Below are 12712 nucleotides of genomic sequence, written 5' to 3' on the forward strand. Positions count from 1 at the left end.
GTTGTGAATAATTAGCATGTTGACATACTGGTTTCTGCGCTCACACCGAGACACTAGGACTTGTCAGTTTATGTTACTCGCTACACTCTGTGACACAAGCCTGTTAGCCTGTAGCCACACAGTGGGTTCATTGATGGCAGCTGTCTGGCACTGCTGCCATGTTAATAACAACACATAGTTGGGTGTAGAAAACTGGTCATTTTGGTTCCATCTGGACTTGGATAGTGACGCTGTATGTTTTGATGGAGCATGCATACTGTCATGCATTTTTCTCAACAAATATCATGAAAAAGCCAAAACCAACAATTAATAAGTATTATTATATTAATTAAGTATTGTCTGTGTATCCATAGTCTGATGGAGCTTATTCCTCTTTCCCATAGCCTTTAATTATTTCTACAAAAATACAACAATTATGATAAAAAATGTGCACCATAGCTTGTTTTGAGTCAATTGATTTTACAAACTCACAAGAGCACCAAATGTTGGTTGATCCGTGGTAAAAAAAAGTCCCCAACAAATATTTCTCTGTTTTGAGTAGCGTTTGATTAAAAACTACAATGCCCAGCTGCTTTAGGAAATGACTTACTCAAAATTAAACTCTGTATTGTAGACCGTTTTGAATTGGTTTTCTTTGGCTTCAGTAGGAACAAAGATGCTTGGGACTTAGAGCCACAGACAGGGTAAGGAAGTCAGAAATATTTGAAGATGGACTAACACAGAACTAACACATTGTTGGTTTTGATCTTTCCATGCATACAATAAGAAAAATGTAGGATAGCAAGCCTTGTTCGTTGTCTTCATCTTTGTTATGGTCTTAGCTTGTTGATAAATAATATTCTGTTCATTTTATATACATATTAGTGCAAACACCCGGTGTGCCATTTCCCCATAAAATTAAACAACAGCCAGTGTTTGCTCCATAAATGCAGTGGATGGATACATTATGAAATCATGAAAATGCTAATTATAGTCATCATCACAGGTGGGTCCTGGTTGGCAGTGATATTAAAGACGGCTCTTGAGTGTGTGGGTTTCAGGGCCCTAAAAGGTTTTCTTGTGTGTCTGGGACTTTCTAATTGGCCCATAAGGTGAAGAGCTGACCCCGAACCGTCAACTCCCAAGTGCATCTGTCCCTACGTTAGGGAAGAAGAGTCTGTCTGAGGCAGGCTTAATATAGTAAGATAGATCAGGCAAGCTGGGTGCAGCTGTGGCCTTGGTCTCCTGTGGCTGTCTGGAATGTCTGACACAGACCACTCTTCCCAAACTAAGTACGAATTCATATGGAGGAAATGATGTCCGATGATGATTATAGTCTGTCTCAAATGTGAGGGAAATATAAGTAGACACCTCTCCTTTCATTTTTAGTCTGTTGTTTCTCTCCTGGCCTGCTCCTTCATTCATGTTTTTATGTCTTTTACAAAGCTCCATGTCTCTGCGATTATGCTTTTTAAGTATTGCATTTGTCTTCTGGTTCATCAATTTTAACACACACATTAGATGAGAATTATCTGATTTGCCGAATGTGAAATAGACACAATTTGAGACACCTCATGAATTATGTATTGTAGGGAGGCCATATTTGTTGCTAGGCAGCAGGCGAGATGGCTCCTCATTTTCTGATTTATAACCTGTGAGGTTTGTTGTGATTCTAGAGTATCTGGACTGAAAGACTTTAACCTTCAGCCTCTCCTGTGAGCTTGACGTCCACTGTTTTTGTTGTCTTGCTACAATGTGATCTGGTTATCCTCTATCGCATTAGAGCACAACATTGACCTTTTCTCTTTTCTTTTCTTATCTCTCCTCCTCTCATCCATTCCTTTAATTCATCCATCTTTCAATCCATTTGTCTACATATGTCTTTTCCATCTACATATGCCCTTTTCCTTTCATCCCCTCTAATCTCATTGTGAAGGTGTACCAGTCAACAGTCGCGTCTCCTCCAAAATCCAGCAGCTGCTCAACACTCTGAAGAGACCAAAGCGACCGCCATTACGAGAGTTCTTTGTGGATGACTTTGAGGAGCTTTTGGATGGTAAGATGGCCTGGAAGTAATTACATTGCTTCTATTAAATAAATAAATCATGAAAAAAGCATCCGTCTTTGTGTGGTGTGATCAGCATACAGATTCAACACTTCAGCAGTTAAAAGATTATTTAAAATAAACACTCCTGCTCCTTAGTGTGACAGCCACATCCACTAACATGTCGTCTAATTTCTTTTTCGCCTTCAGTGGAGTTATCAGCTTTATTTTTGGTTATTTAATTTAATACAAATAAACAGTCAAAGTACACTTTTAGATCATGGGTTGTTATCTTTTGGTGGAGCTGAGACCACCAGGTGTGCTAAGAGAGTGATTTGGGAATATACACACACACATACAGCAGTGGACCAGCCCTCTCTAACCATTTCCTCCATTTCATTCAGCCCATCACGGTTTTGGGTGGTACTCTGCCAGGCTGAATAAACACTGTGGAAACTAATAAGCAGCAGGAATAGTACTACATCAGCAGGTCATTGTCAAGGCTTCCTGAGTCTGGCACAGAAATTTTGGCATGGCAAGCCCCAATGGTCTGCTTGGTGCAAACAGAAAAACACAGCTGAAATGGCAGCAGGCTTAACACTATTTGTTCCTGATCGAGGTGTTTTATTTGTCGGTGGACATCTTGCCAGGTGGACATCTTGCCAGCTAGGCAGTTCTGAATTTCACTAACCAGAGAGTTCAGGAGAGTGTGTGGGGAGAATAGTGATGGAGAGATGGAAGTCAATCCAAAGAGCAAGTAGTGTGCATGGAGGAAGGGAAAGTCAAGGATAAAAGGAGATACGGCTTATTGAAAGGCACAGGTTTCTCTTTGTTTCTCAGCTCACATTTAATCATCCAGCTTTTCCTCTTCCATCACTCTCATATCAGTGTATTTCAATCCCCACACTCCTTCCCATACATTAAAAGAGTTGTATATAATTGACAAATTTAACATTTCTTTGTCATTCACAGCCAAAATACATTGAACCACCCTCACACTGATGTCCCATCTTTTCCCCATTTAGTCCAGCAGATAGATCCCAACCAGCCAAAGCCAGAAGGCCAACACACAAGTCCCCTGGAAGGAGAGCCTCTTGGGGTGGTCAACAACTGGCCTCCTTCCTTGCCAGCAGCCTTACAACGATGGGGCACCACTCAGCCCAAGAGCCCCTGTCTGACGGCACTCGACAATGCTGGCAAACCTGTCTACACACTCACTTATGGTAGGTATCAACCTGAAAATGACTGGCCCGGAATTTACAATGGAGACGGAAAAAAAAATCAACTCCTATCATCCATTCATGTGGATTTTCTTAGTGTAAATAATGGACAAACAAGTACCTGCTAGATACCTTATTTTGTAATCTACTGTTATTTGCAGCTATGTTGTGTGTTTGCATATTGATTTGTGGAGCTGGGGTTGTTAAGCAAAGTATTTGACACTGTATCTTCACCTCTGTAGGTAAACTATGGACTCGCAGTCAGAAACTGGCTTACACTCTTCTTAACAAGCTGAGCACCAGAAATGAGCCTTTGCTCATGCCCGGAGACAGAGTAAGTCATGAGATAAAATGAGGGTGTCCAATGGTGGTCAGTTGTATATGACAATTCATGTTGCATTTCAGGCATTTGGCTCAGGCTCCTAATACGATATTCAGCATGTGCAAGACTGCCTTTCTCTAAACATGAAGTGTTGAAAATGAAACGGGTTGAAAAAACAACAACTAAGAAGTTAAAACGGAGATCATATCAGCCAACGTGAAATCTAGATATCTCTGTTTACAGAAGGCTGCTTCTCAGTGCTCACATTTTTTAACCAATAAGTTATCATGTTTGTGGTATTTCTTTAAAAATATAATGTCATTACTTGAGAGAGGAAGCACATGTTTGGTTTCAGATCCCTTGCCTTCTTTTCTTTGACTTAAAGCAGGAACTGCATAACATTGTACCGTAACATATTGTGTGTGTGTGTGTGTGTGTGCTACACCTGTAGGTTGCACTTGTTTTCCCCAACAACGACCCAGTGATGTTCATGGTGGCCTTCTACGGCTGTCTCCTGGCAGAGCTGGTACCTGTGCCTATCGAAGTGCCACTTACCAGAAAGGTAGAGGCAAATACTATCTCCTGGGAATTTGTGGACATTTTTAATATGTGTGATTGTACATAGACAGTGAAGAGTAGGAGTGACCCCTGCTGGACATTTGACCTATAAATGAGACCCTTAAAAGTTGTGCACAGTTAAAATGTAGATATGTACAATTTATTCCATCATCCCAGAATATCTGTTTACCTTCTTGGTAATGCATTGCATGATTACATCCCCACCCGCAGCATTGTCTTTCAAATGTTTAAATTAAAGAGTATTATGTTTCCAGCACATCTATGAGCCAAAAACTAAACCGGATTCACCCACATTTGTTACACAGGCTAAACATTCATGCCTGTTCTTGTTCGCCTTTCATAAGCATGCTGGTGGATGACGCTGTGCAGTAATTAATGTATGTATGTAGTACCGGGAGTCAGAAACTCATTCGCTCGCTCTGCCAACTCACATTTTCCTGCCTCTCTTTTTCAAGGTTCTTTATTTTTCTATCCCCTTTTTCTTCCTTTTTGTTTTTGCTCCCACCCAGTCTCTCACATTTCCCCCCTCTTTTCTGCACAGCATGGTTTGCTCAGCACGAGTCTAGCTGTAAGCTAATTTGCACAGCCAGTCAAATATGAGTGAGTACGTATCAGATCTTGGCCTCCATTCCTGCTACGATTGGGCTTTGATTCACAGCGGTAGAGTTTTTAATAGTGATTAGCCGTCACTCTGCTTTCTTACCTGCTGCTTCTTTGATGTAAGATGCTCTGAGGTTTCTTCTTAAGTCATCTTCCTTCTTTCTCTCTGTTAGAATTCCCAAATTCTCTCAGCGCGTCTTTCCACAAAGCTTTCATGTTCTGATGTGTCTTGATAGTTGATTGTTTGTGACAGACACTGTTTGCCAAAGTTTTTTCTAGAATGAACTTCAGTTTTTCATCCTCTTTGGTCCCCCAGGATGCAGGAAGTCAACAGATTGGCTTTCTGTTGGGCAGCTGTGGCGTCACATTGGCACTAACCACCGATGCTTGTCAGAAAGGCTTGCCCAAAGCACAAACGGGGGAGGTTGCCACTTTCAAAGGTACAGTTTTATTTTCATTTTGACTCTGTGTTGGTATAGTTACATTCGGTTTGAACTGACTTAATGTCTCCATCTCTGCAGGCTGGCCGCGGTTGCTGTGGTTTGTGTCAGATGGAAAACATGTTGTGAAGCCTCCAAAAGACTGGCATCCTCCAATACTGGAAGCCAGTAATGACATAGCCTATATAGAGGTAAGTGTAGTTTAATTGATATTACAAATAAAGCACACACTGATTGATTATATTTTGTAGCTACTATTCATTGGTTACTCTTCTTTTTCATATTATCCATGGCTTTTTTTTATGTAACTGTTCCAATGTTTCTAACATCCAGTATAAAACCAGCAAGGAGGGCAGCACCATGGGGATCACAGTGTCCCATTCAGTCATGTTGGCTCACTGTCACGCCCTTACACAGGCCTGCGGCTACACTGAAGGTGAGGAAGGCACTATGCATGTTTCGTTTTGCTCTGTGGAGAAAGGCATCAAGTTGGTGGTGGTAGCATATGCTAAAGAGAGAAATAGAGAGAGGGACTTAACCAGATTTAGCAAAGATAAAAATGTAGGAATATGCAAGCAAAAAGCATACATTGGGCCCTTTTGGAATTGCTGTGTTGTTTTCTTGTTATTTATACTGCAACTTTTTTTTATAATTTATGATATAATAGAATTTACCCTTTAGCTTGCTCACAGATCCTATCAGAGTGTAATTACAGTCTAGTTTGATAAATGCAGCTGCTCAGCTGTGTTTCTGAGACTGTAAGGCCGGGCACCTTCACTCCTCAAGTGTCCTGGTTTTGCCCTAAATATCTCCTAACTGCACCAGCAGCCTTGAGAAAACTTTCCTGGGCTGTTTCGGAAACTTAGTTTGCGGCTGAACTAATAATGTTACAGTACTGTTCTCCTCATTTCAGAGCTTGTCTTGTGTTCAATACGATGATGTGTGATTGCTCTAGTGAAGAATAGGAATGTCAGATTAAATGTCTCATTTCTTTTATTTGCAGGTGAGACCATAACAAACGTCCTGGACTTCAAGAGAGAAGCAGGATTATGGCATGGTGTTCTTACTGTGAGTGGCCTTGAATCATCCGGCAAAGCTAATAGGAGGGTTATTAGAAATAAAATAGATCCATACTCAGTTTGCTGATAAAATGTCTGAAATATTCGACTGCCTTCTTCTATGAGGACTTTATCAATTTGTAAACACATTCGTACTAAAAGGCTCCTGATGATGATTTCTCATCATTCTGTGTCTTCTAACACATACCTAACCCAGTACTGGTTTCAAACATGCCATGGAATTTATATAAAGTCCATATATCTCCTGCTACGTTTACCTTTCTACGTTTAAATTCCTAAAATGACCCAACAGTAGCAGAAACAATGATTTATTGATGCTTTCAGCACTAAGTGATCAAATCTTGTCATAACTTGCATCTTGTTTACAGTGACATAATGTAGTTAAGATACACTTATATATATATTTTTTTTGCTCATGCGATGCTCGTCTGTTTTCATGGCAGAGTGTCATGAATCGGATGCACGTGATTAGCATTCCTTACTCCCTGATGAAAGTCAACCCCCTCTCCTGGATACAGAAGGTGCACACATACAAAGGTGAGGGTCAATTGTCACTTTTCTGTGTTACTCCGCTTGCTGCATCTCAGCCCTATGAAGAGGGCGTTAATACAGGCTAAACAAATCTAATTTGATCTTATTGTAGAGTAAACCCATTTGTTTGTTGTTATTCAGTATGGGAAATGTAGCATGTATTTATTATAGTGTATTGTATCATACATGACAGTACATTTTATTCACAATAATGTACTTTGGTAGCTTGCTAGATGGTGAAATGATAGTTTACCCAACATTTTGTTGTTGGTTTTAATGCCTGTAAGGCTGAATAAGACCAAGTTTTACTTCGAGAGGGAGGGAGTGTGTTTCTTAGAACCGTTTGATTCTCACTGCACGCTTAACAGGGTAGCATGGATTAAAGCAATAGTTTGTTGGACTTATTGATTTCTAGTTCAGTTGTATTAGATTGGTGGATGTCGAGGACTGGAGGCCTGGTGCCCTGCAGAAATACATCTCCTTTCTGTTCTGAGCTTTGCTTAGTCACCTGTTGGCAACTGAGTCAGACAGTGCTGTCTGATTTGGTTATCTGTGATTGGCTGTCAAGCTGAATGACAGAGGTGTTGATTGGGTGACTCTATTGTGAGCCTGTCTCTTTTGTCTTTGTGTCCCCTTGCACAGCGCGGGTTGCAGTGGTGAAGTCGAGGGACATGCACTGGTCTCTGCTTGCCCAGAGAGAACAGAGAGACATCAGCCTGAGCTCGCTGCGCATGCTCATCGTAGCCGACGGAGCTAACCCATGTCAGTCCACCTGCAGATTCTCATTCAATAAATAATCTTTATAATCACCTGGAAACCACAAGAGATTGTCATTGATTTGTTGTTTGTGTTTGGTTTGACTGGATTTGTATGTGTGAATGTGTGTGTGTGTGTGTGTGTGTGTGTGTGTGTGTGTGTGTGTGTGTGTGTGTGTTTGTGTGTTTTCACAGGGTCGATATCCTCCTGTGACGCCTTCCTTAACGTGTTTCAAGCACGTGGGCTGCGACCTGAGGTGATCTGTCCATGTGCCAGCTCTTCAGAAGCCATGACTGTCGCCCTCCGCAGGTGAGCTGCCTTTACTGCACCCTGTAGGAACAATAACAACCTGTCAACACTTACTGTGCTATTAAATCACACTGTGTTTGCAACATTAGCTGGATTCTGCAGCACGACCAGGGAGATTTGTATTTGTATCTTTAACACGGAGAGGAAGTATAGGATGTCTCAGCTTTTCGCTGGGCTTAGTCATGGAGAAGGATTAGGGTGACAGACAGACTAAAAACACATGGCTAGAGTTATATAAATAAATACATGAAAGTCTAAAAATGTTGTAATGGATCCAAATTCTTTATCTCACAGCTTCACATGGTCGTCAATATTGCACCAAAACCATATGCTTTCTTTTTAGGCAAGGCAAGGCAAGGCACCTTTATTTGTATAGCACATTTCAGCAACAGGGCAATTCAAAGTGCTTTACACACAATCAGTTAAAAATCATAAGCATTAAAAACCGGTAAAACACATGAATAGACAGTTAAAAAAATAGACACATAAAACACATGAATAAAAATTACAGTGCAGCATAAGACATTTTTAAGGTGTCTACTGCTGCAATAAAGATGTACTAAGGCAATGGATGGCTCAGTCTTCTATTTAAAAAAAAAAAAAAAAACAGATGTATTGAACTGCAAATCTTTCCATGTGTGTCACTGTGTTCCCTAATAACGAGTATAATTGCAATAATGTCTATGTCCTGAAGACCTCCAGAAATGGGTGTTCCTCCTCCTGGGAAAGCGGTGCTGTCTATGGGTGGGCTAAGCCACAGTGTGATCCGTGTGGACACAGAGGAGAAACTCTCTGTCCTCACAGTGCAAGATGTGGGACAGGTCATGCCTGGAGGTACAGTACATTGCGCTGCTTATTAATATTTTTGCTGCCGTTAATGAGTAAAATGCTGAAGACGACACCATCGCGTGTCCCAAGAAAATGGACATGATCAGAAAGGATTTTGTAGGATATAAATGGAAAGAAAAACTACCTATGCTTTTACTATCTTATTTAATGGCGTCATAAGCATCTGTTGATTTCCATCTGCTGATTGCTCGGCCACAGTGTATGAATGTGTGTGAATGGTGAATGCTTCCTGTATGATGTAAAAGCGCTTTAAGTAGTCGTTAAGACTAGAAAAGCGCGTAACTTTTTCCTCAAAAGTAAAGAAATAAGAAATTCAACAGAAATCTATGGACCAATTTAGACATCTACTTTAAATGATATATCTTACGTCCCACCCTCCTGTCATCATTATGCGTCTGCAGCTCTGGTTTGTGTGGTACGGGTGGAGGGGACACCCTATCTCTGTAAGACAGACGAGGTTGGAGAGATCTGCGTCAACTCAGGTAGCACTGGTGTAGCTTACTACGGCCTCCCGGGCATGACCAAGAACATCTTTGAGGTTAGTGACTTATTTCTGGAACTTTTTGCAAATTAGTGCAAATGCTTACGTGTACTTTCTCATGTATGAGTGATAAGTAGAGGCATAGGACATTTTGTACTTCATCTACAAACGTGTGTTTTTAACAGTATTATTTCTGCTTGCAGACCATTCCAGTTACATCATCTGGGATTCCTGTCAGCGACAGACCATTTACCAGGACCTCACTGCTGGGCTTTGTGGGGCCCGTATGTTCAATCTTATTACTATGCAGTTGTTTACCTTCACTTCACGTCGATGTCTTATAGCATTTATTCAAACATGGTTTTTACATGTTGTTTTTAACAGCACATGCTAACTTAGGACATACGGCATAAACCTCAAATAGACTTTAATTGTGTTAAATCATCAATCTGTGACATTCAGATGTTTTTATTCCCTCAGCGTGCCCCTGTCCCAGGTAAAGAGTTGGAACCTTTAGGAGTATCTAGCCATGCAAATAGTTTGGGTTGTATGTTTGAGATATACAGTGTGCATCTGAGGCTTCTGCTGGGACCTCAGTAAAAAGGAGGGGAATAAAGCTCATTTCAGCTGTAATATAATTTCAACAAAGAAATTCAACTTCGGTGTCTTTCCAGAAACAACATCCCAGTTACTCTGGATAAATCATAGACCTGTCTGTTCTCCAGTAGTATGTACTGTAGTTACAAACCTTTTTTTAGATGAACAACTGTCGTTGTTTTTACACTTTTATCAGCAACATATTTCATACAGCTGACCTACAATGAGATCTGTCACAAGCTACATTCATCCAGGGCCAGACCACAATGAGTGAATCAGAATATTGGGGATAAAAAAGGGTTAATAATAAGTCAACAAATTGTAATGTTTTTCATTACTGAGCTAAAAGCAGAGTTATTTCACTTTTTAAGAAGTCTTTTGATGCCTACAATTTCTAATGTACCATTACTTCGTGTGGCACTCTTATGTAAATGTATGTGCACTGTACTTTAGATTAGAGAAAAAGTCAAGATCTATCCATCTAACAGTCCTGTATGTGCTTCGTGTTTCCCACCAGGACAACCTTGTGTTTGTAGTGGGGAAGATGGATGGGCTGATGGTGGTCAGTGGGCGGAGACACAATGCCGATGATGTTGTTGCCACAGCACTGGCAGTGGAGCCCATGAAGTTTGTGTACAGGGGGAGGTAAAAGAAAAACTCTGCACCTCTCTACATAGCTCTCATATAGAGAGTATGTCTAATCTGCAAAGGATTCTAACTCTCCACTGATCGTTTGACTGGATGAGTACAGTCCAGCTGTAACTGTTTTTTATGTTGTGTGTTCCAGGATAGCAGTGTTTTCTTTGTCTGTGCTGCATGATGAGAGGATCGTTGTTGTGGCAGAGCAGAGGCCAGACGCCTCCGAGGAAGACAGCTTCCAGTGGATGAGCCGCGTCCTTCAGGTGCTCACCGTGCTCTGTCTTTTTCACAACTTATCACTTAGTTTGTTTGGTTTTTTAAATCTTGGATGTTAAAACTCTTTGAATGCTTAAAGAAGAATACACAATGACTGTAATGGTCCCTCTAAGCCCCAGTCAAAGCTGAAGATTTTTTTTTCCTTGATTTGATTTAATTTCTTATCAACATGTGCATATGAACAAGATTAATATTAAAATAAGAATAATTGGCAGTGAAAACATCCCTTATTGTGTTCAGGGAAACCATCTTTCTTTACTTATTTTTACTTATCTTTATACAATCTTGTGGATGTTTGTTTTTATGATAAAATTGAAACACTTTCACTGATCTCCAGCTCTCTGTTTTTGCATGTATTACTTGTCTGTTTCCAGGCCATAGACAGCATCCACCAGGTCGGGGTGTACTGCCTGGCTCTGGTGCCTGCCAACACACTTCCCAAAGCTCCCCTGGGGGGCATTCATATATCTGAGACCAAACAGCGCTTCCTGGAGGGCGCCTTGCACCCCTGCAATGTCCTCATGTGCCCTCACACATGTGTCACCAACCTACCCAAGCCAAGACAAAAACAGCCAGGTACACCAAGAGATGTCCAAGCGTAGCTTTGGTTTAGAAACTTAGCATGAAGACTCGTTTTCATAATTTTTTTCTTGTGGTGTTTATATTTAATGTTGAATGTAAGACCTAACGTCACTGAATGTGGTTGTGCTGGACAGAGGTCGGTCCTGCTTCTATGATAGTGGGCAACCTGGTGGCGGGCAAGAGGATAGCACAGGCCTGTGGGAGAGATGTGGCACAGCTAGAGGACAATGACCAGGCACGTAAGGTAGACAGCCTTCCTCATTTCATCCACTCATCCCCTGCACACATACGCTGCAGACATAGGTAAGGATCTTTACTGGAGAGAGTGGAATCTGAATTACATACAGCTGACGGAGACGATGGACATGGTTTTGACTTCCTACTCTCTGCGCTGTCTGTATTAACACAGGTGTTGTGTAATTCAGATTCAGCTTTCATCATGTTTTGCATCCATCACTCTTTTTCTAACATCTTTTCACATGTATTGTACCCTATGACATCTGTCACCCCTTCATTACAAAAATCCATCTTGTGCCACCATGCTCCATTAATTCTTCATTGTTTGTGTAGCGCTTCATCACTGTCTCAGTTTGTGTCTTTTTTTTGTGTTGGTCTCATGTCTCTGTAGTTAAACGTGTGTTTGTGCCTCTCTCCACTATAGTTCCTGTACATACAAGATGTGCTGCAATGGAGAGCTCAGGCCACTCCAGACCACCCTTTGTTCCTTGTTCTCAATGCTAAGGTATTGCCTTTTAGTCATAGTATATAGGTTGACAAATCATAATGAAGCCTGGCCATTTTCTTAAACTTACAACTCCGATACCTGTTAAATAAAGTGTAGCATAGCGTTGTACATGAATGTAACTTGTTTTCTTATCTTTTGCTTCTCAGGGCACGGTGGCTAGTACAGCCTCTTGTCTGCAGCTGCACAAGCGGGCAGAGCGGGTTGCTGCAGCTCTGATGGGTCGCCTCAACACCGGAGACCACGTAGCACTCGTCTACCCACCAGGTAAGAGGTGCTGCCGGGCTACTTTCCCTTTCAGATCTGTTCTTTATTGTCACAGCTGGTTCTTCACTATCTCTGTTTTCACTTTTTAAGTCTGTTAATCACAATGACACATCAGAAGAGACTCAACAAAGTTCTTAATATTATTGAGTATAAACATTTATGTGCAGGAATCGAACTGATTGCTACCTTCTACGGCTGCCTGTATGCTGGCTGTGTGCCAGTCACTGTAAGACCCCCGCATCCCCAGAACCTGGCGACCACCCTGCCCACCGTTAAGATGATTGTTGAGGTAACAGAGTCCGCTGACCTGCATCAAAATGCTAATTTAATTCCTCTCTGCACAGTTATAAAAATCATTAAACCTGTTGAACTATTTACTTATTTTTAAATAATAAACTATAAGAAATTCAAAGTCAGCTC

General features: G+C 41.2%; 1 protein-coding gene across 13 annotated transcripts in view; it reads left to right on the plus strand.

The window, feature by feature from the left end:
• dip2a (disco-interacting protein 2 homolog A) overlaps positions 1-12712 on the plus strand; it is a 74604-nt gene that overhangs the window by 54698 nt on the left and 7194 nt on the right. For 9 of the 13 annotated variants that reach the window (XM_034885528.1, XM_034885529.1, XM_034885531.1 and 6 more), the window contains 21 exons: positions 1916-2035; positions 3049-3246; positions 3486-3577; positions 4017-4127; positions 5061-5184; positions 5266-5375; positions 5518-5620; positions 6188-6252; positions 6707-6800; positions 7437-7556; positions 7745-7859; positions 8554-8693; positions 9110-9246; positions 9393-9473; positions 10304-10431; positions 10574-10688; positions 11076-11277; positions 11418-11527; positions 11945-12025; positions 12175-12292; positions 12460-12581. In XM_034885528.1, the coding sequence (XP_034741419.1) occupies positions 1916-2035; positions 3049-3246; positions 3486-3577; positions 4017-4127; positions 5061-5184; positions 5266-5375; positions 5518-5620; positions 6188-6252; positions 6707-6800; positions 7437-7556; positions 7745-7859; positions 8554-8693; positions 9110-9246; positions 9393-9473; positions 10304-10431; positions 10574-10688; positions 11076-11277; positions 11418-11527; positions 11945-12025; positions 12175-12292; positions 12460-12581 (2486 nt within the window). Of the gene's footprint in view, positions 1-1915; positions 2036-3048; positions 3247-3485; positions 3578-4016; positions 4128-5060; positions 5185-5265; positions 5376-5517; positions 5621-6187; positions 6253-6706; positions 6801-7436; positions 7557-7744; positions 7860-8553; positions 8694-9109; positions 9247-9392; positions 9474-10303; positions 10436-10573; positions 10689-11075; positions 11278-11417; positions 11528-11944; positions 12026-12174; positions 12293-12459; positions 12582-12712 lie in introns of those variants that run through there. The other 4 variants (XM_034885530.1, XM_034885532.1, XM_034885535.1 and 1 more) reach the window with 2 other exon arrangements.

This window comes from Etheostoma cragini, chromosome 11 (assembly GCF_013103735.1).
Source record: "Etheostoma cragini isolate CJK2018 chromosome 11, CSU_Ecrag_1.0, whole genome shotgun sequence".
Classification (NCBI taxonomy): domain Eukaryota; kingdom Metazoa; phylum Chordata; class Actinopteri; order Perciformes; family Percidae; genus Etheostoma; species Etheostoma cragini.